Source organism: Manacus candei, unplaced genomic scaffold, assembly GCF_025592945.1.
Source record: "Manacus candei isolate 608988 ecotype Guabito, Panama unplaced genomic scaffold, ASM2559294v1 h1tg000025l, whole genome shotgun sequence".
Lineage (NCBI taxonomy): Eukaryota > Metazoa > Chordata > Aves > Passeriformes > Pipridae > Manacus > Manacus candei.
Genome location: NW_026138073.1, coordinates 6,963,915 through 6,990,010, shown reverse-complemented (window position 1 = coordinate 6,990,010; position 26,096 = coordinate 6,963,915). Strand labels below are relative to the sequence as shown.

General features: G+C 45.4%; 1 protein-coding gene across 5 annotated transcripts in view; it reads right to left on the bottom strand.

Annotated features, from left to right (window-relative positions):
• Window positions 1-3,197: 3,197 nt before the first annotated feature.
• The window catches only part of ADAMTS9 (ADAM metallopeptidase with thrombospondin type 1 motif 9), an 83,511-nt gene continuing 60,612 nt past the window's right edge, over window positions 3,198-26,096 (bottom strand). For 3 of the 5 annotated variants that reach the window (XM_051788735.1, XM_051788736.1, XM_051788739.1), the window contains 11 exons: window positions 22,133-22,306; window positions 15,992-16,165; window positions 14,285-14,479; window positions 12,716-12,848; window positions 12,376-12,470; window positions 12,127-12,221; window positions 11,898-12,031; window positions 10,325-10,416; window positions 8,217-8,321; window positions 6,047-6,141; window positions 3,198-5,743 (listed from right to left, as the gene is read on the bottom strand). In XM_051788735.1, the coding sequence (XP_051644695.1) occupies window positions 6,052-6,141; window positions 8,217-8,321; window positions 10,325-10,416; window positions 11,898-12,031; window positions 12,127-12,221; window positions 12,376-12,470; window positions 12,716-12,848; window positions 14,285-14,479; window positions 15,992-16,165; window positions 22,133-22,306 (1,287 nt within the window). In that variant the 3' untranslated portion in view covers window positions 3,198-5,743; window positions 6,047-6,051. Of the gene's footprint in view, window positions 5,744-6,046; window positions 6,142-8,216; window positions 8,322-10,324; window positions 10,417-11,897; window positions 12,050-12,126; window positions 12,222-12,375; window positions 12,471-12,715; window positions 12,849-14,284; window positions 14,480-15,991; window positions 16,166-22,132; window positions 22,307-26,096 lie in introns of those variants that run through there. The other 2 variants (XR_007904718.1, XM_051788738.1) reach the window with 2 other exon arrangements.

The following is a 26,096-nucleotide window of genomic DNA, read 5'->3' as shown; positions in this document are numbered from 1 at the left end:
ACCATACGTGGTTTGTTATTCAGTTGTTTCCCAGTTCAGCTATGCTACGTTTTCTGAAGCAGGGCAGGAATGGACCAGTGGGTACCTGCTTGTTCTGAGTTCCTGCAAGGCGCCAGCCTCAGGGGCGAGCCCAGAACTGCACACGCCCACCACCACACACGTGGCCCCTGCTCCAAAGGGATAGTCAAACCTGGGACACCAAGCTGAGACAACTTCATCAGGGGAGCCCAAGCCATGCATGAGACCAGAGCTCCAGCCCCTGGCAGCATCTGGTACCTGCCTGCATCCTCTGCTGCAGGCGGCTTTGCTCCCACCTGCCAGGGCAGGGGGGGTTTAGAGGCACCACTTGTGTTTGCCAGTCATAGCTACTAACCTGGACATGTCTGCTCTTGCCAGTGAGTTTGCAGGGATCCATTCCCACTTCCCTGCATGAGCGTTTCACAGCAAATGCTGCTTTCTGTTCTGCGTGGGGCTGGGGAAGGCAGGCAGGGAGCAGTGAATAGCTTCAAAGAGGAAGGTCAGCCAGCCAGAGAGGATGGATTAGAAAAGGACAATGCAACAAAGACCTGATTAATTTAATTGCTCATCTGAAATATAGTTGCAGATTAAAAGAAGGATGAAGAAGTTATAAGCATATGAATGGAGCCAAGTAATGATTTTAAGGGAGAGAATAGGCAGAGCCCTGCCTCCCCCTGCACCCTCTGCCCCACATACAAAGGCGTTTGTATTCAGAGATTACTCCAGACTGCTGGCTCTTCTCCTCATGCTGTCTCCTCAGAAATGGAGACACTGAGTACCAACAAATGTTTAAGTAGCTGCAGCTTAGTATTGCTGCTGGCAGCTCAGATTGAGTGTTAGAGCCAGGCATGTGCTGAAGCCTGTGAAATGTAATGTGGAAACCATTCTGCTCCCAACAGACCTGAGGTTTTCTTGGTGGGAATGGATTGATGGGCATGGCCTCAGCCTCTGCACTTCGTATGCAGCCGCTGCCTTGGAGGACCTGGAGCAGCTTCCCTTGGCTTAAAATTGTACCTACAACACATCTCCCTGTGCTTACAGTCAACTAATCACATCTCCAAACACTTCAGAAGCAATATTTATAACTAGAGAGAGGCAGAAGTAATTTCATGGAAAATTTCGCAGGTTTGTTGTTTGTTTTTTTAAAGTGGAACAAACAAACAAAACTTCCCAGGAAATAAAGTATAAAAAGCATCTGGGTTAGGTCAAAACACTATCCTTTTCTCCTTTTGATTTTTTTTTTTAAACTCTGCCTTACGTTTGCTAATATAAAATAGCTGAAAAATTAAGCCAACTTTGAAGTGGAAACTCAGACTCTTCTGTGAAGGCCAAAAATAACTTCTTAGCGTTCTCCATCTCACTATTGCAAAGAGAGGTCAGAAACTTGTCAACTAAATCTGCTTCTGGAGAGCTACAATTCCAATTGCCTGGATAACTCCACAGGCAAAAATACTTGGAAAATATTGGAGTGAGACCGACAGGCACCACTTTTGGTCATCAGCTCCTTCCTCCTGCTCAATACAAGCTGGAGAGCTGCCTCCAGGAATGTGTACTGCAAAGGGACTCATCCCCTCCCACTGCATGACCAACAGCTACAAAGGTTGGTGACTTCTGGATGAACTCAAATGTGTCTCTTACAACGACCTGATTTGAAGAGTTCTCCATTTGAATAGTTCAGGCAATGGGAGAACTTACCACATGGGTTGAGCTGCTTCAGCTGTTAATGACTCCTGGGTTGGGTTGAATTTCTGCGCCTTTGCCTGATAATAAAAGAAGTCTCTCACCTCAATGCTCTTCCCCAGCGGAATGTTTTCTTCTAAGTCAGCCCTCAATCGGTTTGGGAAGAGGAGTTGTGTTGGAAAGACCCACTAGAGCAGGTCTGGAAGTGCCTCAGTGGAAAATTTTTTCCCCCTCCTTAGTCTTTTCTGCCTCTCTGCACTTTTCAATACAGTAAGTGGGGTTATGTGGAGAAGAAGGTTTTCTAGCAAATGTCTTGATTTAACACTAGTTCCTTGAGATGTGTGTTTTCCAACAGCCTTCAACAAAATGCATTTTATTTTTCTATAGTGGAAAAATACCCATTATTGGGGCAGAAGGCTGAAGAGATGAAGCAATCACCTCTGTCTCTGAAGCTGTACAACAAGGCTGAAGAAGAGTGCTGCAATTTGCATAGAATAACAGGACCTAAGCACTAAATGTGTTAAAATGACCCTGTCATTATACAGGGCTGGAAGGTTAAATATGAGTCAGGGACTGTGCACACACCCTGTTTGCTTAATCCCACAGCAGCCCACGTTTAAAATATTTGTAATCATTTATTAAGGATAAATGATAGAAAATAAAGATACCCTTAAGAGATTGGTCATTGAAACTAAGAATTGAGCTTTTGAAATAATGCATGCTCTGTTTTCTGCATCTGACAGTGTTTCAGACAGCATGAGAAAGGGATCCTCTCTCCTTTGGGTTGAAAACTCAGAAGCTGGAAAAAGCTAGAGTTGCCAGCAGTAACAGATCTGCAGCATTTTCTGACACAATGCCTGAGTAACATACAAGGGAGGACAGAAAATGCAACTTCTTCACTCTTACCTGCAGTCTCTGGGGTAGTGGTGATGTCAGAGTGGCTGCAATTCATCATGTGATTGTCCTCCTGGGAGCTGGTCCCCACATTTGCTTCCTTTTAACTCAAATTTCTTCTACCTGAATTTTCTGGTATATTTGATGCTATTTTTTCCCAGCTTAGAAAAGTTGGGGGTTTTCCCCACATTTCTCTCAATAGCACTGCTAGTGGTGTGGACCAGGTCCAGTATCCCAGCTCATCCTTCAAAAACATTTGCAAAATGAACTGTTTTTCTCCCTTATCATCCCATGGCAAAGGATGTCCCTGGTCAATGAAGGCAGCACCAGCTGGCCACCAGGGATCTCTGAACACCTCTGGGATGTGCTTGTGTACGTTTTGCACATTGGGGCACTCCTCTACTGGGCAGAAATTGGGGACCATCAGTCTATCCAACCAGAAGGATAGTCAGGGCCATTCTCCAAAATGGTCCCTGGCCACAGACTCCATTGTGGGCTTGGTGCAGGGTCATATATAAACAACATTCTTCCCCTCCCTCATTCCTTTTGCATGGGACAATCAAACAAGGAACCCAAAGCTTGGAAATAAACACCAGCACAGAAAGGAAGTTTACCATTCAATGTATTATTCCCTTGTGTACAAAGTATTTTGCCTCTATAATAGCACATCCATTGAAATACAATGGCAAATGCAGCAAGACCATACAGACATGTCTTATGGATCTTTTCATTTCCTTTTGAGTATAAGCAGAAAGAAAAGAAACACTGTACAGGAAAGTGCTTGCAAAAAATACCCCAGTTCGTAGAAAAATAATGGCATTGATACACAAAACCCAGAGTTGTTTCCTGAACAAGAAATGTCTATTGTCTCTGGTCCTCAAAATCTGCTCTATTTAATGATGCCCATTAATGAACCACAGGATCAGTGCTCTGTCATTTTTTTCCCTTATAGTTTAATATTTTTTAGGCTTCTCTTGCTCTGTTAATAGCTGCTATGAAACTATACGGTAGAAATGAAAGTGTACAGGTCAAAATAATATTTCTTTTTATAAATAGCCATTCACTTCATTAGAGAAAACATAATAAGCCTGAACTTTCTAAGCACCACTGTTTCTTTCTGAAGTTCATAGTGCAATTTTCCCTTTTGCCCTACAGAAGTTATACATAAGCAATTATCATTAAAAAAAAATTCACTATTCCATTACTACTCCTTTCCCTTTTTCCTCTTCCTCTTTCCCTTTTCCCCTTTCCCTTTTTCCCTTTTTTTTTCACCAGTTCTGTAGCTGCTTGCCTGTGAGATGTCTCCCAGCTGACAGGAGCACGTCGATCCCTGACTGTCAGGCTGACAGGTTTCACTCCAAAGGCTGAACACAGCCCAGCACACACACGGGTTATGAATCCAGGGATCGGATCGTTTATCACCATTGATCCAACTGTTTTGTAACAGACTGATTACACATCCTTTGGGGAGCTCTGTAAAAGACTCACACAAGATCCTGAGGTTGTGTTTGTTAGCTGTTTGCATCCAAAATGGCAAGAGTTATCTGGAGCAGCAGATAAGCCTCTTTGGTTTTCCAAACTGCTGGCAATTTTGTGCTGTAAAGCTTCCTTTCCTTGTACTTTGTGCTCCTGGCTGCCCTGACATATAAGGTGAGAGGGCAGCATCTTCCTATCACTAAGTAAAATTGTGGAGAAACAGATAAGGGACATAGTCATAGACTACAAAAATAATCTGGTCACATCACCCCCGTTCAATGTGCTACGAAGCTCTGCAAAAGCGTGGCGTGCCACAAGTGGAGGGCTATGTACAGGCAGGAGCCATGGCACCTATGGGACATGGCTCCTCAATTTATACTAAAAAAAAGCCAGCACTAAAGGTCTGGTTGTACATGGGATGGCAGAGAAGCAAGGAGCACAGATGCCTTACCAGGAAGATCCGAGGCAACACAGAAGTAGGCGTAAAGCAGCTTGTTTTTGAAGGGGGAGCAGAGTCATCTGTAAGTACAGAGTGATCTTGTTGAAACAAGGCAGCGCCAGCGCTGAAGCCTCCCTTTGCAGATGGTCTGGGAGTGAGTAGGAAGCCGGGGAAATGCTGCAGGTGCCTGCAATGGAGTCCCCTGGCCAAGAGAAGGGGCGGCTTGGCTGGGCGTGCTGTCCCCCATCCCCTGCCGTGGAGGGAACACGGCAGGGATGCTTTCAGCTTCACGCTAGGATTTTGTGACAAACTCTGTAAGAAACTGCATCACTTCTGAGTGCACAGTCCAGGGAAACATATGGCCTGATCAGCCTGTCTGGGATGAGTTAATACCCCGCTTCCAGATGGAGCCAGGAAGCACAGTGGCACATGCAATTAGGAGACAAAGATGTTTTTTTAAAAAGTGCGTTCACTTCAGAGCCCTACGGAAAAGGGGCTTGAGCTGAAGATCCATCTGCAGGAATCTTCCTAAAGCTGGGGTAGATCTTAACAGATTTGAATCGCCTGACAATTTTTCTGCTGTATCCCCTTTTCACTGATAAAGGCATCGGATTAACTAAAACTACAGAGCATTAATAAATATCATGTTAGCACCAAACCAGTGCTTTTAGCACTGGCCACAGAGGTCATGTGAAATTCAAAACATACCTAAAAGATAAAGATTGCTAATGCAACTAGCACTGTATTCATTGTCATGTTTTCCTTGAGTGCTGTCAGCCTAATCCCTAAAAATAAAATTTAAGCACATCTTGTCTATTTTCCTTACATAAAGACAGACTGAAATGCCAAAAATACCCCTATGCAGATTGTGTAGCACCGTGGAGGGCCAAAGGAGCCCATAACTGAAGGAAAATTACTGATTGAAAGTAAACAACTGAATACAGTGACAATAAAGTATCACTTGTCATAATGCTACATATAATGTAGAGTATACAAAATGCAGTGGTTTGACTGCAGAATTTAACAATAAAAAATAAAAATAGTAAAAGCAGCCTTAATATAATGATTTTACGTACAAAAATATTAAATCAAAATAAATAATCCCAAACATAAATATTATACTGTACATTAAGAATATGCAATCTATATACATATAAACAGATAAAAAGTGGAAGGCAGAGGTATTGCATCGCTATCCTTCATCCGTCTCATCTCCGCTGGCTGCTCCCAGAGAACCTGGAAAACACAGACAAGGTGCATATTAGAGTCAGATCATCATCTTCACCTCTGGAACCTGTAACTAGAGAGATCAACACAAGAGCAGAGCCAAAGTAGGTGTCAGTGAGGCGGGAAGTGTGTTTCCATTAACACCATTAAGGTTACTGGGGGAGCAGGGGATCTCACAGGGATGCTGTGTGGAGTGTGTGGCTGTCCCCAGTGTGCTCAATGCACAAGTGTTTTTGCAAGCATGGCCTGATCTGTTCCTTCAGCATGTTTTTGGGAAGATTTCCCTTCATGCAGAAGCTGCTGGGAACTCACCATCGCTATAACACCTGAACGTCGAGGCCTGTTCCAGATGATGGAGTACACTTCCCACAGTAACCACCACATCTTCCCACTACTTTGGTACCATCCTGCAGGCAAAATCAGAAATAACATCTTAGTAAGGGCTCAGGAACTCCACACTGTGGAAGGGCCAGATCCAGGTTGTTCTAGCCAGGATTTTTAATAGAAAATGGCTTGGAAGGAAAACAAATGATGCTTAAATCAATCTACAAAATCACCACTATATTCAAATACACACAAATGTAATTCTCTTCAGTGCTACCAGGCCAGATGGTGGACACAAATAAGAAAGGGTAGTTTTGATTTATTACATTGAAAGCTGCCCAAAGAGAAGGCTGTTTGGAGGGATATCTCAAGGGTATCTGCTTTCTGTGATTTGCCCCACACTGAATAATAGTAATGAGTGGAAAACTTGGCTCATGCAAGAGCAAAAACACATTGGACAATAACAACTCAGCTGTGCCTGAACATGGGAAGGGCATGGGAGGGATATTTGCAGGCAGTACCAAGAAACATCCATTTGGAAGGGAAAAGCCTGGAGCAGTTCCAGAGACAAGATGGGAGGGAAAGTGATGGAGTGAGGCAATCCTACTTGCTCCGGTACCATCCCTCCTCCCCTTCCCACAGCCAGAAAAGGAAAATGTGGAATGGTCCTGAGCTTGGCCTGGTCTCCAGGTGAGCCCTGCAAGCACAGTGCAACTTTGGGCTTGAGTCAGGAGATCAATACCTCCACCTGGTCTTCCTTATCCCAACTCCGCAGAGTCTTTCTCCTCTTGGTCATTACAATGGACAGATAGTCCTTGAGGGGAATTCAACCCTCAATTACCAGAAAATTGGACTTAAGCACAGAACAAGCTTGCACAAAGCATTTATTTTTAAACAAGCTCCACCCTGCCCTTGACATTATTGATCTGGGACTGCAGCAGGCTGCTATCATCTCTTCTCACTGTGCCATTCTTTCTTCTACTCCTGCGGGCACTTATGCCCTTGGAACAGCACTTGATAGATGCCACTGGGTGATGAAGGATCTTTAAGCAACTCTGTCCCTTAAAGTTTGTTTTAATTCTGCCAGTCACGATGTTCTCTGCAAGCCCAAAGCTGTCTGGTCAGGCTTCTCCTTTCTGAAAGGGAGAATAGCAAAGCACCTGCCAGAACTGACATACAGAACTGACAACTGTGCTGGTCCTCTTCTACCTGCAGCGTGGTCAGACCAGTAGCATTTAATTCTCCCCTAAGAGCACCAGAACAGATGAGGCTTAGGGGTTCATGGGGCTCCCCAGAGCCAGGGAGACTGAAAGTAGTGCAGGAGAGAATATTTTGCAAATTGCTTTTTGTTAAATGGTTACAGTGACCTCCTTTGGAGAGTTTTAACAGGGGCAATCAGGATGACTCACATGAAGTAACAGCCAAAAAAGCAATCCTAGTATTCTACCATTTCAGAATGTGACACAGAAGCAACAGAGTGATGGCACACAGTGAGGGAGGTGTCAATGGGCAGGCAAATTAAGCAGTACAAGTTCAAATTTGGCTACGGAGTGATTTTGAAGGGCTGCCTGGCTTAGCCTGAGGCCTCCAGTCAGCAGAGCCACAGGCAGTGGCAGGGGATGGTGCCCCTGCCAGCATGCCAGCAGCACCCCAGCCCACTTGAACTTGAGTCACTTGAGACTCTCTCAAGAAGATAAACCCAGCCCAGCCCAGCAGGAAGGTCCACATCCTCCACACTTTATCAGAGATGTTTTGGGAACAATTCCTACTCAGGGCAGTTGCCTGGCACCTGACCCTCTCCAGCAGGTCCAACCCTGCTCTGCAGCCCTGACCCCACATGCCCTCGTCCTGCTGCCCGGCCCTGTGATGCACACTCCATGATGGACATCTCAGACAACTAATTAAGGATATCTCTGCCCCAAAGCACTCAGTGTTTTCAGCTTCACAGTTAATCAGGCTCACTAATTAATTGCAATAACTCTGATCAAGTTAAACCCGCGAGGGCCTCTCCCCCCCCCCACTACCATTACAGGCAACACTTTAATGTCAGATGTTCTTTTTTATTAGTCTCTATTGGAAGATGTTGCTGTGAATGACAATGTGGTGATTAAAAACTTCTGATGAGCAGGTATAGCCATAACTTAAGTTACAAACTTACTGGGGATTTCTGAATTTCCGACACCGCGTAATTCCCTTGTGAGAGCCACTTGGCTGTTCCCATTAGGGACAGGCCTGTCCCATAAAGGTCTATGCTGAAGCGACCCTAAAAAACAAGAAGAGCCTGGTTATCCCAAAACACTGCTTTGGCCTCCTGGTATCACTTTTCTAACAGGATTTTGCCAGCAACGTTTCCCTTGTTTTCCATCACTGTGACCGTGATTAGCCCATTGTACAAATCACAGCAGGGCTCGCATTAGGAATTTCCTTCTGCTTAGTGGCTGCAGAGAAGGAGGGGCTGCAGCTTGCTTTTGAACTACCCTTTATTCCCGGGTTTTCACTGCCTTACCCAGGTTTTGCACTTTTTTCCTGGTTTTGCACTGCTTTTTCTCTGCCAGGTGAGGGCATTCTTGGCTTTTCCATGGCAAACTGTGGAGCCTGACATGCTCCAGCAGCTGATGGGAAGGGACTCCAGGGATGTGCTGCAGCCACTGTCACTGCTCCCTCCTCAACTGGAGAGGGCACACTTGTCCTTATTTTCCTTATTTTTCACTGGGTTTTTTCATTGTTCAGGGTTTTTTGTTTGTTTGTGTGTTTGTTTGTTTGTTTTTTTCCCCTGGACTTCATTAAAATAAAAACTCTTTCATTTGCTTATTTCTTTAAAACACTTCATTCCCCCTTTTCTCAAAAAATGGAAAATTAAGGAGTATGCTGGCATCCAATGCTCAGCCCCCCAGCCCTCCCCTCACCCCCATGGCAGACCCCAGCCCTGCCCGTTTCTGGACCCACGGAAGAATTCTTTTGGACACATCCCCAGGCTGACCCACAGCCCAGCACAGCCATGAGGTACCAGATGGCTGTTAGCTCTGCTCCTTGCACTTGCTGCCTTGGGAACGCTGGTTTTCTGAGAGGAGCAAACTCTCTGGGTCAGGTAGACAGATATTAACATTCATGAGCATTCCTGAGGTAAGAAGTCAATCCCTAAGCTGCTGAGCTGTGCAGAAAAGTATCAGCTCAAAAAGTAGGGAGGGAAGGAGATGGAGAGGTTTGCCCTCTGCCGTCTGCTGCTGCAATTCCCTGCATAATGCCATTTGCCAATATGGTCCATCCCACACCTTGCACTATCCAAACTTATCACTTATCATCCCCCAACCCCACAAAAGCTGGGCGTGCTGGAGACATGCAGCAAGCCATCTATAACACAGTGTTGTCTCCTAAAGACTTTCAAAAAGCATATTTTTTCCAAGCAGCTGGGCTAGATGTTCTACATCACCTTCTAGAGCTACTGAGGAGGCAACTTAGCCTGTGTCCTACTCCGTGCTTTCATGGGTGGGCAACTTGTGATGCTGGGACAGGCTGGATTTGCCCTGGTGCACAGGCACCACCTTCATTTTGTCAGTGTTTTCACAGCCCCAAAGTGGGGTCAGTGATGGTCCCATGAGGCTGCTGTCAAAATAAACAGCAGGGTGTGGGGACACTGGGGCTGCAGCTGGCAGGTACCACTGTGGTCTCTGACAGATGGGCTCTGTCTTTCCAGCAGCAGAAATCCGACCTGTTCCTGCCCCACAAATGCCCTCTCTTTCTCAGGCACCTCTCCCAGAGCTGGCATGGCAGGAGTCCTGCTGTCTGTCTGCTGCCTTCCTATCCAGAGGGGCTGTCTCACCCATCTTCTTGCACCCCTGCAAACTGGTTTAAGTGGGTACAAGACTGCAGAGCACAGAGGCAGGTTCCCTGACTCCCTCCTGCTCTCCCTGCCCAGCATTTCCACCAATCCCTGTCATGGACTGATCCCCCTGCCTTCAACTACCCATGTAAAGCCCAGTTCTTCTCCCACAGCCTATTTCTTCTTCCTTTTCTCCCTTACTGTTGATTGAGGCCATAGGGAATGTCCCTTAGGCAGCCACTGGCCTGATAATATGGAAAGTGGAAACTACTTTCTCCATCTTCACAAAGGGAACTTTCTCCATCTTCACAGAGGGAAAAGTTTCTGATCACTGAGATAAGAATGTGCCCCACACTGAAGCTGGGCTGATGTGATCAGCAGTAATTAATAGAGGGCCTGAACATAACAAATGGCACCAGTTCCTATGAAATCCTCTTGTCAAATACCTGAGGGCATTTGGCAGCACTGTAGCAGTCCCCAGCAGTGGCATAAGGAACAGGTCGTCCATCGTGTGTCCTTGCAAACTGTAAGTCAGTTGCTGTGGAGAAGAGTTGGCGAATAACATGGAAAGACAGATGCAGGGAGAGAGACAAAATAAATGTAAACGTGTTCTTTGTTAATGTTTAAATTCACTAAACCTGGTTTCACACATTAATCTTGAGAGTGAAGACTACTAGGTCTTTAATATTTAATCTCCCAATTCATCCCACATGTGACTCCCAGCACATGAACACTGGATTTAACAGGAAACTTATACACTCAGTGTTTACAATTTGGTTTAAGTCCATTGGTGATTTAAGAACAAGGTATAAATAACAACAAAACTCGAACCTATGACTTGGGATTTCTTTTTCTATCAGAAAATTCCCCACTTTCAAGAAGGCTACAGGACCTCCTAAATCTCTCTTTTAAACAAAAGCAAACAACCATCTCTGCTCTCCTGGCTGCCCCAGCCCAGGGGTCGGGTTTTCAAAGGGAATTGGGGTATTTTGCTCTGGAAGGATCTGAAGTAACTGAGACTCATTTAGATGGGGATGTGAGATAGCTCCTGCCCGACAGAGGAAGGTGCCCAGCTCCTTTTGAAATTCAAAGGGAGCTGGTATCAAATTCCCCGAGGGTGGTTCCTTTCAGATCTTTACCTAGAAGCTTTTACAGATTATTAGTAGCTTTTTACAGATTAATAGACTGGGAGGTCTTGAAAATTAAGTGATAAAAACCACTTATCAGATAAAGAGTCGTTTTACAAGGAAGGATTTTGATTTGTTAAAAAACCCTCAGCTATTTACTGAATGAACTCCCAACAATATGTTGTATTTTTAAAACATTTGCTGGAAACTGATAGCATCCCTGGAGTCAGGGAGACTGAAACTGTAACCCTATGGGATGCTACAGGCTCTGTGGTGTTGAGGTGGCTTCCAGCTCCAAGGAATTACAAGAGAGAAAGGATATCACTTATATTGCACAGCTACAGCCCTCTTCTCCCCTGCTAATCCATCTCCCCACCTCCATCACTACCAACACAAATTATTTCCCCATGGTCTGGCTCTGCCAAGAGCCTCCTCTGCCCTGGCCATAGGGAGCAGCATCCCCACCCTGGTGGAATTCCCTGCACTGGGGTCTCCTGACATCCCTCTGTGCAAAATGGGGGGGCAGCTCCTCCCTGGTTAAGCTTTGTGTCTGAGTCCAGTCTGAAAATAGGAGATCAAATGAAATAAAATCCTTCAAAAAATACACTGGCCTGCCAGGTGCATGCAAATACTCATTCTGCAGAGCAGATGTACCAGCAATTGTCTTAATATTTTCCTGTTTTACAGAGAAATAATACGAGCATCTCTGATGTACTCAAGTTGCAGTCTCCAAGAGTAAAGCAGCAGAGAGGTGACCAAGTTTAAAAGCAGCTTTTAACAGGAAAGCTCAGGAATATTGCTCACTAGAGCACTACTGCTTGCTTGTAGTTACAGCTATATTTGTGTAAAACAAACGTTTTGTTTTTAATGGCAAGGCCCTGTTTTTACTCACTTATTATTTGCATAGTGTTCAGGTCCAGCCTTACTTTGCTGAAGGTGGAAAACCCAGCTGCTGTGTAATCTTTCCTACACTGGCAGTCTTCTCGTCTGCTCCCGTTATACGGACACTCGGTCGGGTTATGCAATCTAAATCAAAAGAAAACCCTTTCTACTCATGACCGGGAAATATTGCCATGGAAAACAAAAAACACTGTGAAGCTCACCATTACAGGATTCCTTACCTGTAACCATAGACCTCTGAAAAATTCTCTGCATCTCCATTTACAAGGGTCACATACTCCTTTGGGCTGTCAGTCTGCATCCCAGAGCAATACACCTGAGAGAGAGAAGCCAGAATTTTGTCACAAAGGCAAAGGCATCGCTGAGAAAACCAAAGGTAGAAAATCCAAGCGTGGAAGTGAAGAGCACATCCAGGGTCCCCTTGCACCTTTGGAAAATACATTAACTATCATTCTGTTGCTGAAATGCACCTTTAACGTCTTTCCTTTGACTTGCAGGAAATATTCACCATCTTCAGTGACACCTTTGAGATTTTTAACGTCTTCGCAACTCCTTGGTAGTTCACCTGAAACAAAACAGAAATACTTGTAGTTACTGAGCAACTGTACATCAAAATTTCTTTTGGAACACTGTGAGGCATCCAAAACATCAAAACATCTTGTTTATTTTTCAGAGGTTTCCCTGGTGTGCCTTAGTGCTTAGTTGGATGGCTCCCAATGCTTGGAAATACTGCAGATCTCTAGGAGTTTGATGGGAAAAGATGCTGAAGCCGTGAGAAAGGCAAAGGAAGGTGCAAATCTGCAGACTTACAGTCATGGACATTGTGGCATGTCCTCCTCTCCTCAGGTTTCAGATCCACATGGCATAAGCTGCTGACCTGGTCGTCGTTCGTCAAACACTGCACCGACCGGTGCATGACCCCAACTCCACAGGTGACAGAGCACTGCAGGACACAAGACAGAGATCTGGGGTTTATCTCAACAGTTTCTGGGTTCCAGAAGAACAGAGACAGGATGTTTCCCTTGTGTTAAGAGAAAGATTCCAATCCTGCAAAGTGTTCAAACACAAGTTTAATTTTAATCAAATGAGTAGTCCCTTTGATTATTAATCCCTTCATTATTACCATCATCATTGATTACTTCAAGAAGACTATCATACTTTGCTTAGCATTTGCATGCTTTGCTGGATGAGGCAGTTGGTTAAAGTGAACCATGTGCTCAAGTGAAATGGTTTATTTTTCATGTTAAAAAGGTCATACAAGAGAGAAATGTTCACCAGAAGGCCTGCATGGTAGAAATCCTCTCCTGGTGGCTGCGAGACATTGCTTGGGTCACTGCCAGGGGCCTCTGAACAAACATGGCTGTTGTTTTCTATCCAAATTGCACAAAAAAAAAGGAGCCTCAATCTTCTCCCCCCTCACCCACTGGAAAAATAGATAAATCTGTGCAAATACTGGGTCTTCCTCAAACAGCCCAAATCAAGGGCAATCTTAAGGCTGAAGTTGCACAAGTTACTAGAGCTACCAAACAGCAGCTCATCCTCTGCACTAACTCACAGGGAGGATCTGAAGCTTCCTATGGGGCAGGAGGAACTTTGGTTTCAAACAGCTTTGCCAGTTACTGTGACAACTTCCACTACATATTGCTTGGCTTTACCCTCGTTTCCTTGTAAAGGTTTGACAAATTCCTACAAATGCCTGAGCTGGGTTAATAAATCAAGTTTATGGGAGAAACATCACATTTCAAAGAATGTCAGAAGCCCAAAGAAGTGAAATGTTATCACCTTAATTAAAATTTGATCTTGTAGTTCAGGCCCCAGAAGAGGCTCAACCCAAATAACTTTAGCAGAAAGGCCAAATTCTTTCCCCTCCCCTGTCCCAGTATTTGCAAGAAGGAGGGGGAGAAAAAAAAAAAGTAAAAAAAAAAAATTTAAGGCTCGAATAACCAGTGTTTTAGCCTACTGGTGGCTCCAAAGTCTTGTTCATATACGTGGTTGGGTGGGATCAACTGCAGTTGCCAGCGATCCATCAATTTTTCCAGCACAAGACTTTCAAACCCTTGTTTTCTGCAACGACCCCCCTCTTCGACTGAGCGCTCAGCATGACCATCAACACCGCCACAAATTTTGGTTACATCCAAATTTTCATGGAGATTACAACTCTACTTGTAGCTGCTGGGACTCCCCCATATGATGGAGTTCAGTCTGGAGCATGGAGCCCTACACACAGTGGGGCTGCTGCTCCACCAGAGTATTCAGTGCGTTAATTTATGCAGCTTTTAAACATTCCCCCTCCAAACCTTCAGTCTGTGTCCCTGACGTAAGAAAAATACCAGTTTGTTCCAATCTTTTCAGTTAAAAAAAGAAGTTTTCCAAACTTACGCTTCCCCAGTTGCCGACGCGCCAGGATGCCGAGACAGGGCATTCCCCGAGGTAGCAGGGCTGGATGTTGGGTGGCTGAGTGCCAGGACAGTTGACCATGTTCTGGTACCCGTACTCATAGTGGTCCTTCCCGGTGTAAATCTCACTGCAGGACACGAGGCGCTGCCTGTATCCCTTCCCACACGTGACCGAGCACTGCGGGCAGAGGAAACACCAGTGAGCACCACATGCTTCGGTAAGGCCACCCAAAACAGGGAGGAAAAGACAGCTTGTCAGCTTGTAACACAGCAAGCTGCTCCAAGGGATCACTTGTATCTAGTTAAGCCAGTCATGAGTACGGTGAGTGGCTACTACGAGTGAGCTGGTGCCTGACACTGTCTTTGAGCACCCAGTTCCTCTCTGGAATGGATCTACAGGTGCTCCAGGACTCTCTATGCCAGGCTGGCTCCTGGGCACATGTTATTTCTTCCCAAGTGCAAAGAAAGGAGCAGAAGAGCCTTGGGAACTCAGAAATGCCTCTATTATTTAGTTGTTTTGGTTTGTTGTTTGTTTTTTTTTCCATGGGATACACAGAGATAGAAAACAGTCAAGATTGACCCTGAAGTACAGGTATTTGGCACAACTGGAAGAACGACAAATTTTTCCTTGTAATTAGAAGATAAATAGTGTTCTGCCTTCCTCAAAAGGCTGAGTGGGAGCTGAGGAGAGACAAGCTCTGGTTCTGAGAGCCCTATCCCACCTCTCTGTTTTCATGGGCCAGAGTGCTCCCAGAGGGTCAGAGATGCTGGGAGTGGGTAGAGGGTGTCTGAGCAAGGGGCAGCCAGGGCTTCAGCCTCACAGGCAGCTCAATATTTCTCTTAGGAAATCACTCAGGAGACCAGGCTGCTCTGAGATATTATCATGTCACCACGTTTCCCCCTCCTGCTCTATCTTGGGTGGTTTGTCTCTCCTCCCCCTCAGTCCTGGCATGTTTTCTTTTTTCCCTTTCCTTGTTCTTTCTTTTTAATCAGTGCTGTGTCAGCAGCTGCCTTGTCATTTCCCTCTGCTGTTCCTCCAACTGAAAGTAATCCTTCACTGGCTGCAGGAGGAAACAGGCTGAGATTAGCCCAGGTCCTCCCGCATGCGGTGCCTGCCGCAAGGAAAACTCATCTATTTTCCTTGCCGAGCCCTCTCCCAGCTGTGAGGGTGAATCTCCTGCCTTTGCTCACTCTGGGTCCTTGCTCCTGCCAAAGACAGCACTGAGGAAGGATGTGTCCCCATGGTCACATCCAGGCTTGCCTTTCCCCCGTGATGCTCGCCTGGACCCTTGCACAGCCCACGGGGCCCTGGAGCCGTCCAGGAGGGGATGGCAATAAAACCACATAAATAAATGAATGAATGAAATAAACCAGCAAAAAACCAAAGAGGGTGCCTGCTGAACACGATGTACTTTGGAAGGAAATTGCCTCCAGATATTAGCTAGGACCCTGAGCATGCTGCTTTTAGTCTTTAATATCCTGGTCATCTCCCACAGCCTTTTTCCTTTCTCTCCAACAGGTAGATTGCACAGAGAAACAGCCCCAAAAATAATAATTAAAGCACGAAGCACTGCCCTGCCAGTGTTGATTTGGGTTGCAATACCTCAGCAAGGGCAGCACTGAGAGAAGGAGAGTACGGCCCGGTGCTGAGTGGCACAGTCCCTGTGCACGGACAGGGATGGGGACTCACCTCTGACCACTCCCCCGTGATCCAGATGTATTCACAGGGTGGCAGCCCACAGCTCTCGATTTCGGGGGGCCGTTTGCTGGCGTCGCAGTAGCCGCTGTCCTGCAGCTGCTTGTTGTTCTCATCCACACAGACCACCTTGCGGTACCGGGATGTCTCCCCGCATGTCTTCATGCACTGTGTGCAAGAAACAATGGTTCATGCAACCCATGAGAGACTTCAGAAAATGAACAGCCATCTGGAGGGATCCCTCCTCCCAGCAGCCTGCCTGAGTGGTGTCTCTGTGCCTCATGTTGGCATCTGCCACTGGTATCACTTGGGGGCAAATTTTCGACCAGGGCCCTCCTGTGCCAGGTGTTGTGGGAACATCCAGTGACAAACTGTTCCTGACTTCTGGAGGTACTAACCCAAATCAAAGATGTAGGGAGAGAGAAGAAACTGAGGTAGGAGGTATTGGGAAGGGGCAGATATAGGATCCAGCTGTGATGGGACCAAGAGATGCAGGAACAGGCATGTTGGGCCAGGAGATGGGGCAAGGGGACAAGAAAGGGGCCAACCCCCATCATTTCAGCCTCTAGTAAATACAACTGTTTGAAGAATGACAACTCAACCATCCCCCTTCCAAAAAGCACACTGCTACACCTTTGGCAGTGGCTGGTGTTGGGGGACCCCTTCCCCAGTCCCCATCAGCAGGCGAGCAGCAACGCCCTGCCCTGGCATGGAGTGGGGTCCCATAGAATCATCATGGAATCTTTTGGGTTGGAAAACACCTTAAAGTTCCAACCCATGGGCAGGGACACCTTCCACTAGACTAGGTTGCTCAGAGCTTCTTCCAGCCTGGCCTTGAACACAACTCTGCAGCCACTGCACTGGAGGCAGCCCTGTGGGTTTATTCTCTTTTAAACATTGCCCTGCCTGATATTAAGAGCAACCCATGCCAGCTGAGCACAACTGCTCCCCAGGGACTTCTGGAGACTTTAAGGACTCAGTTCTTTCTCATCTTGGAAAAGCCAGCCCAACTGTGAGGCTGTGCTTGGAGAGCATCTTAGAAAAAATACACATAAAACAAAATAAATCAGCGTAGGAGCAGCTGTCTGGATAAAACCCTTTATATTAAAGTTATTGCCTGTAATGGACTTCTAACACTTTCAACTAACTGGATTAACAAGGAGAAAAATGCATGAAAATAATCATTTTATACAACATGGAGGAAATGTCTTCCCCCAAGGAAAAGGATAAAACATTCCATCAGACCATCCCTATTTGTACAGAAGCCCTGTTTGAAGTCACCTAGGCTTGGAGGACTGTGCAAGTTTAATCTATTTAGGGTCTCATCCTCCAAACATCGTTTCAAGCCTCCCTGAAGCAGCTCCTGCTCCCCTGGCTGGCCCACAATTAGTGAGATCTTAGTGGGTTCAGCTAATTGCAAAACACAGGCACTGTCGGGGCCCTATTTCTGTAATTAGCTGTCAGAACCAAGATTGTAAATTATGTGAGAACTCTGAAAAATCAGATCAGTCCATGGCAGGAGCAGCAAACCAGGAGAGTCACAGTGAGTGCAACGTCATGTTGGGTGTAAATACTTAGTACTGGGGCAAAGTGGAGAGTGATGGGGAAGGAAAGGGAGGCCCACAAAGCAGCATTTATTCCAAAAGAATAACTTAGGAGCTCTTAGGCAACAGTCAACATTGCAAAATCCACAGTCTGCCAAAAGACCCCAAGGGCTCTGTGTGCTTTCAACCTTATTTACTCTCTTGCTTTGAGTCCTTGGAGTGGAAGCTCCTTTTAGGTCTTTGCTGAAACATGGCGATCCTACAGGGGGTGGAGGAATTTGCTGGAGTGTGATTTCCCCAGAAAGCAAACAAACTGTGCTATATCTGCCCATCTCTGATTATCTCCCTATTACATAAGTAAAAACTGAAAGGGGGTCATTGCATGTGCATGTGGCATCACTCGTGCTCCATCTGGAAGGTGCAGCTTCCCTGAGCACCAGGCACCTTTTGGGGCAGCCTGAACCCCGACCTTCCTGCTCCCCCCTAATGAGGGACTCTCTAGCACAGTGGGAGTGGGGCCATGGGATGCTCAAAACTCCCCTTGTCTTTGGTTTGCATTTGCCAGCCTAGTAAGGGGTCACCAGCACCGGGTGAATGGTTCCAGCCCTCGGCTGCTGATGGCCACAGGAGGCACCTTGTAAGGAGTGGGAAGAAAGGCTGATTTTGTCTCCTCCCCTTAATGTATATTTAAGTCTAAATTTGCAAAGTTCATTTGCTCAGGCTTAATTTTAAGAGGGTGAACAATCTCTATGCCATCAACGCATTTTCTGACTTTGGCCGGTGAAGAGCTATCAGATCAAAAGCCCATCCTTGTTTACAGCACACCAAAAGCCCATCCTCTCCTAGTTTAAAGTCATTACTTGCTGATGGGAGATTGACACTCTCAAGCACATGCCAGCCTGCTTTGGGTTTCTCTGCAAATAACAGCTGTATGGCCAAATAAACCTGAGCCAGCTCTGTGCATTTTGTCATAATCAGTAAATTAAAGTTTGATTATTTGTATTTTTTAGGGGTAACCGGCAACTAAAATAATCCCTATTAAATGTGGCTCAAAGACAGTGAGGCTGTCATAAACTAAATCAAAGAGAAACACTGCAGAGGTTCCAATCAGCCCCCCCAAGGTTATAAAACATTATTCATGTAGAAAGCAGACAGTCCAGATAGCATGGAAAGGCTATTATTCCTTTCAATACAGTGATAGATTTTGTATGAAATCTCATGTTCAAGACTGATTTAAATCTCACATAAAAACAGTGGGGCCAGGGTATAACAGCTATTGATAGCAAAAGCTGAAAAACAGGTCAGGCATTTGACAATATTTGTCTCTTGCGTCTCATTTCCCAAATTCTGAACTATTTTCCTGGCAGTTCAAATTAAGGACCATTTCAAGCACTTCTGCAACTGTTTTAGAAGAGTAATAACAATAATTAAAATAACCCCAAAGGCATTGCTTTGCAAAAGCATTCATTGTTTTTTTTTTTTTTTAAATCACCATCTGACACAGAGAAGAAATGAACTCCCCATGCCACGAACACTTGGAACATGCCTTGGGTAACTCTGCAATTCAAATCAGGCAAGGATGGCATAATTTCACCCCAAATGGCAAATGTCAAAGATTCAAGAATTGCATTGCAGCTTTGAGAACCACGCATTGTCCTTCCACAGACACTCATATTAAAGAAAAAACCCTTCTCTCTCCCAATTTTCTCTTTTCCTTCATGACTCTGGTCTGAGTTTCACTTTGACATCAGCAAGGCTCTTTCTATTGACTTTCTTCTCCCCGGTGTGGGCACTGAGAACAGGTAATTAATGGTGATATACCAACAGAGCAGTAAAGGCTTTCCAATAAGTTCCCTATTCCTTCACATTGGCAAGACCAACTTTTCTAAACAACAACAAAAAAGAACAATAAAAAAACCCCCAAACCTCTTGACAGACTGCCTTTAAAGATAAGAAATCAAGAACAAGACAGCGCTGGGATGTTATTTTACATCCTGGCTTTCATGTCAATTAGGGATTTCATTGCTGCTCCCTGCTCAGAGAATACTAATGCAATCTGTGCCTCCTCACTGTAAATAACACACAGACAGTACTTAAAGGCTGGGGAGAAGGGGCTATTTCTTTTTTTCACTAGATACATCAGAACAAAATAAGAAGAGCTTGAAAGAAGAACTGCCTGGAGTCAGCCAAAGGGGCGAGCTCACATTGGGCATCTCTGGTGTTCTCCTATTAATGGTTACCTATGGGTGAGGAAACTTTCAGCCCATCCCCCTAATAAAGCTCTTCTGGGGAAAAAAGTATCTGTATAATATGTTAAAAATTTTCCCAGTGCAACTGGGGGAGCCCTGGAAAACTTAGGAAAACATCAGCATTCACCTCTCACCAAGGGCTTGGTAGGGTAGAAGCAGACAGAGGCCTCTCACCACTGGTTTGAAAAGTTGCAAAAATAAGGGAGAGAGGGCAAAATTTGGTTGAAAGTTGGACTTGATAATCTTGGAGGTCTTTTCAAACCTTAATGATTCTATGATTCTATGAAAGGATGGGGCAGGAGCTCTAGCTTTTCAGGACTAATTGCACCACTAGGTAAGGACTAGCACTGCATGCTGTTTGGTGACCTACTTTGCTGACTGTAAATTTATTAGCTGAAGAAATTAATGGGCTCTGTAAATCCAAAAGTTCATTGCAAGGAATTTGCTGGAGCCCCCTCAGCCATTCCTACATTTCTTTTTCAGGCTGGGATGTTTCCATCAGGTACCACTGCATGGCCAGCTCGGCTTTGCCTCCTGCTGCTTCCCATCTCACCTTGGCTCCCTGGCAGCTGGGAAAGGGCACAGTCCCCTCTGGCCTCCTGTACTTGTGGCCAGGTTACACAGGATTATAAACCCAGCTTCCCAGCACTACTGAGACTGGGGAAATGAAGCTAAACTTGAAGCCTGTGGGGAAGAAGAGATGAGAGGAAAGCAAACACTGCCTTAACCTGGAATTTTTTCTTGCTGTAGAGGAAAAGTTGCACAGCCTCTGCATGTGTGAGCTGCTTTTTCTCTCATCAAATTTGCTTTTTCTAAAGTCTTGCTTTTTTCTTTTTTTTTTTTTTCTTTCTTCTTTTTATTGACACCATAAAGGCTCTGGAAGTGTCTGCAAACACCAAAGCTCTGAGCAGGAAGCTGGTGGCTCCTCTCCATCTTTTGTTACCAGAGCAGGAGGCCCTGCTTTCCTTCACACCGTGGCCTCTTTACACTGTCTCGACAGCAAAGGGACCTGGACCAATTTTATCCCCCTTCAAGACCTCTCTGGGCCATGCAGGAGCACTATAAAAGCCCCCTGACTGCCAAGGAACGCTGTTTGATTAATATTTTTCCTGCTCCCTGAAGTTGTGCACTGCAGGATTCCAGGTGGCCAGGATCAGGCTCTGATCATCTGCCTCCAAAGTCAGTGAGACCTTTGCTGTTCCAAGGGTGAAGGGTTGAGCTCGGGTTGCTCTGCCACTGGAGCCAGCAATAGTTTTGCAGAGAGGCTGATGCACCTGGGTGAGGGTGTCTTCTGCCCCCTCCACCCCCTGCATCCTGGAGGGCCCATAATGGGCAATCCCTTTCTCCCTGTGTGATGAGGACACCCTCTCCATAGTAGTGGTGGCCCCTCCTGTGTGACACAGGAGTCAGCTCCCCAGAGCTGCCTTTCCCATTTCCAAGGCTGGCAGACTCTGCACCGCAGGGAAGAGCCTGGGACAGTGGGACAGGGATGGAAGAAAACTGGGGCAGGACTCTTACCCGGGTTTGGCTAAAAATGGGACAAAAGCAGAATGCAAAGAATAATTTTGGTACCTGGTCTGAACTCTCTCAGCCAAAACCTGTTGTGCACTTGAAGGTTGACACGGCACCCTCTCGGCAGCGCATGGGAAGGCTCCTCCTGCTCAGAGTCCCCTCATTCTCCTAACACCCCTCAGCCTCGGGCCCCCCCATTGCCCACAATGCAGGAGAGTTGTAGTCACTCCATGAACCACTGGAGCAGCAGCTTTATCCCCTGATCCAGCCTAAAGGGTTGTTTTTGCTGGGGACTGATCCTAATCACTCAGAAAAGCACCGTGTCCCTTGGGAGACCCCATCTTGGCACTGCTCATGGCTTGACAAAAGAGCAGGGACAGGGAGCTCAGTGAAAGGAGAGGGACATCAAAAGAAGATGGGGTGATGGTGCAGGAAAATGGGAATTACCACTGTTCCCTGATTCCTTCAAACCCACAAGCACAAAACTCAAGCTGCAGCAGCACGGCAGGGCTCTGCCTCCGGGAACAGACCCAAATCCGCCCTACCCAAAACCTGCTCAATATTTGCATAGGTCCCAGCCAAACACAGGGCAGTACGAAGCAATAAATTAACCCTACTGAGGTATTTCTCCTCTCCCCCTTCCAGCCAGCACGCATGAGCACTCCCTCTGCTCTTTTTTGCTGTTTTGGCAAGCCCTGCTTGCACCCCCCAACACCCCGACCCTCCAGCAGCAATCCCCGGCCTCCTCCACCCCGTCTCCAGCATCATCCCGCGCTTGAGAGCACAAGTGCCGTGACCCCGGGGATGGGTGAAGGGGGGTCCCCGCTTACCGGCTGCCATTCGCCGGCTGCCCAGCGGTGCGTGGGGCACTCGGGGAGGTGACAGTCCCGCTGCGGAGGGGGACGGCTGGCCGGGTCACACTCGGCATCCTCGGCTGCCTTCGGGGCGCCGCTGTGGCAGTGCACGGCGCGGCGCTGGACACCCCGGCCACAGGACACGGAGCACTGGAGGAAAGGACAGAAGGTGAGTGTCGGTGCCCATCACACCCGTCACGGTAAGTTCGTGGGGTTCACCCTCTGCTCTGGGCTCGACAGCAGCGATGCTCTGTGAAACTTCCAGGTGAGGCTTTTCATTGCACAAAGGGGAAATTATTGCAGACAGGCTGAAATCCCTGCTCCGCTGAAGCCAGCGGGAATTTTTTGCCACTGGCTTCACTGGGGTCAGGACTTCCCCGGCCAGGATTTTTATTGCAAAATCCTCTGGAGACAGCGGCACTGCTAAACCATCACGACACGCCAGAGGCAGCTCAGGCGCTCACTCAAAAAAGTAATAGTTCAAAATACATCAAATGCCACAAACAGAGTGGACTTTAATGGAAAGCAAATTTGGATTGTATAGAAGGAAGTCTGTAGCAATAGAGGGGGAAAGGTGTGATACAGCTGGGATTTCTTTCAGCAAGCATCTAAACATGCACATGCACACAAGGCAGGGAATAATGTTAGTTTGTGAAAATAAATGTCTTTTTGAAATTAACTGCATTTCATATTTCCTCCATTACACTGTGGAGTTTTTCTCAACTCCGAACTTCCAGGCACAGCAAGAAATGCCTGAATTACCCTGATTCTCAGACATCCTCAAATTATTATCTATACTACAATGCTTTTAACAGCTTATTTTTTCTTTCATGCAACATTTCTTAGTGTTGTGACTGCTCACTAATATGTTTAGCAGTACTTAACATCCCTCTGATATAGATTCTTTCTGGCTAGAGCAGTATACTGTGTAGATTTGAAATAAAGAGAATTTGCATTTATAGAAGAAAGCATATAAAAATCAAAGGTACGTATTTAAAACACAGTTGAATTAAAAGCTAATATAAGCAATCTTATTAATATATCAGGAACTAAGAAAACAAGTTCACAGCCTGTTATTGCAATACCAATAAAACCGAGCCTTCTTAAGGCAGGGAATTAATCGGTGCCTAATGGGGAAGCAATTCCCTCTTCTGCGGAGTGTTCCTCCACAATGCTGTTTGCTTTACTATCCTAATGCCCCATAAAGCCAAGAGGACCAAAGAAAAGCTGAGTGTGACTATTCCTCTCGCTTCTGATATTTCTAAGAGAGTGGGAGTATCCTTGTGTAGCTTTTTGAAAGCAGCAGTGACAGGGATTTCTGTCACTGGTGATGCAAACAATTCCCATATGCTGCGCTGGGATTAACAGTGCTGTTTGTCCTATGTGTTCCATAGGGGACACTAAACTGAATAATGGCCACAAACTTGAAGAAACTTATAGACCAGGGTGCCTACCATGCTCTAAAATGCCTTTTGGTTTGCATTTATCATCAACCTAAAAAGCACATGCCCGGGTATGTTAGTATAGAGGAGCACAAGTGACACTGTGGCTCTTTTACTGTGGCCTGTGCTGTGTGTGACACCCGGGTTTGGAGAGAGGAGGGTGGTCCCTGTGCTGTGCCAGAATCATTACCTGATGTTCTATCCGTGTTTTTAAACAAGGCTGAATTTCAGCCTGTAACTGAAATACGTAAATACCAGAGAGCAGAATAAATATTGGTATTTTTGCTAAGTGAAAGGTAAATGGCCATAATTGATATCACTTAGGAGAAGCAAACACATTAAATCTGACATTTCAGTGCAGACACAGGCACATTTAAAACTTGGAGAAAAAGCCTTTTTCCTTCCCTTCTGATTATTACAGGTATATTAAAAATGCTTTGCTGCAGGGAGGTAAGTTCATAACAATCTAGAAAAGAATTTACCACCCACTGAATATAAAACATCCAAAGAGAAAAAAATCCAGGAGCAGAGCATCAGCATAGCCAGTGTCCGACTGGGATTAATTTTTAACCCTTCCTGTATTTTTTAATCCTGATTTTCTGAATAATTCCTTTTCCCAAAAGGAAAAGAAAAAAAGACCCTAAAGGTATAATGCAACAAGTCCTGTGCATATATGGCAACACAAAGATGCATTTTTATGGGAAAACCTTGGCTTAGTTCTCATGCAGACTTTGCTGACTTACCGAGGAGAAAAGGCAGCCAGCTCACAGCAGCTCAGCTTTGGGATTGTCTTTCTGAGGCAATTAGACCTTCAGAAAGCTTTATATTTTTTGATAGTATCTGAGTGCAAACTGATCATGGCTCCTATTTGCAACAGTGGCACTGGTGACAGGGAAGGTGACAAAGAGTTTCTTTGCCCATTTATACCCTGATTTCCTGGATATTCAGAGCGCCAAACCCCTGTCGGTTTCATGGTCTTAATGAGAAATTCAGCACCTAAATCCAGCTCAGGTCTAAAGCATTAAATCTTTGGCAAAGCCCTGCAATAGCCAGGGACCCACAGCCAGTGCTCCAAACCTCTGACAGCCCCAACTCTTCATCTGTCACAGACAAAGAAACGCTGCCAGCACCAGTGAGGCTCAGAGATCTGTGTCACAGCATTCCATGTGGCTAGTTTGATATTGTAGAATAAGTATTTCTATCCCTTCATTTTTTCCCCAAGCAAGATCCTGGCTGGCTGAGTACATCCAGCATCAGGGACTGGGCCGAGGAGCTACTCCTGGAAATGCCTATTCTTAGCCTTATCATTACCATACAAATATTCCTTAATTGCCAAGTCATGAGAGATTACCTCAGGCCATAAATCACCTTCTCCTATTAACTTGAGTTTCTTTCTCCACTTGCATAAATTAACTACCATCATGCAGTGGAATGCTGGGAATTTTAGAACACTTTTATCAATTAATATTAGTGCATTTTAATGCAATCGACAGATCATCATGTTATTATGTTTACAATTATTAGCTGTAAAAAACTGCTTTCAGGAGCAGTCACTTTAAATAAGGTGCAAATCAGATATGACGAGACTATCTAATTTCCTTTCATTTCAGTCCAGCTCCTGTATAAAATTAAGGTTTCAGTCCTGAAGGTAATAACGGCAATAATATTGACTTAATTTCCAATATGGAAGCAGCACTGTGGATTTCACAGGCTGGATGCTCCCAGCCATTCCTCAGGTAAAGAGCCCAGACCTCAGTAACTGAACCTCCATTCTGAATGAACACTTAGCACTTCATGCATTTAACAACAAATAACTCTTATCCTATGAATTCAAAGGTAAGCATGAGGAAAAAAATAAGAGCCTGAAAACAATCAAGATCTTCAATGGGTTTATTGTCTTTTTTAGTAGTGTACATTAAACAACAGCACCTGTCTCAGCCCTAACATTTGCATGTGTGTCTGTTAGCAATGTTAATGGTTTGTCTTTCAGGGAACTTGCATATATCAAGAACTGGTGTTTTCTACCTTAATTTGGAAGACAGAGTGCAAGGGAACACGATGTTTTACAAGTTAACAGTTCATTTAGTCTGGGATTTTCAATAATTCCGCTGATTAGCACACTAATGAGGTAGAGGGAAAAGCAAGGCTCAGAGATAAAAATGTGATGCAGCAGATTCAAGGTGATGACAAAGACATTATTTTCAGGAAAACAAGGACTCAAGGTATGCTTTCAGCAAGCAAGATGCTTAATAACTCCAAGCACTTTCTCATTTCCAGCAGACTCTGCTCTATACATCACTGTCTGACTTTTTAATGAGGAAAATCAAGTGATGAGTTTGTTAAGAAACAAAGGGAGTGAAAAGCAGTTTTAATGAACAGCTCTGATTATTCTTTAAGCTTCCTCAGGAAGCTGATAATAAATGAGTTTCAGATTTCTCAAAACTAAGGAAGATTTTGCTTGAGATGTGATATTTACATAATGATATTAAAAACATGAA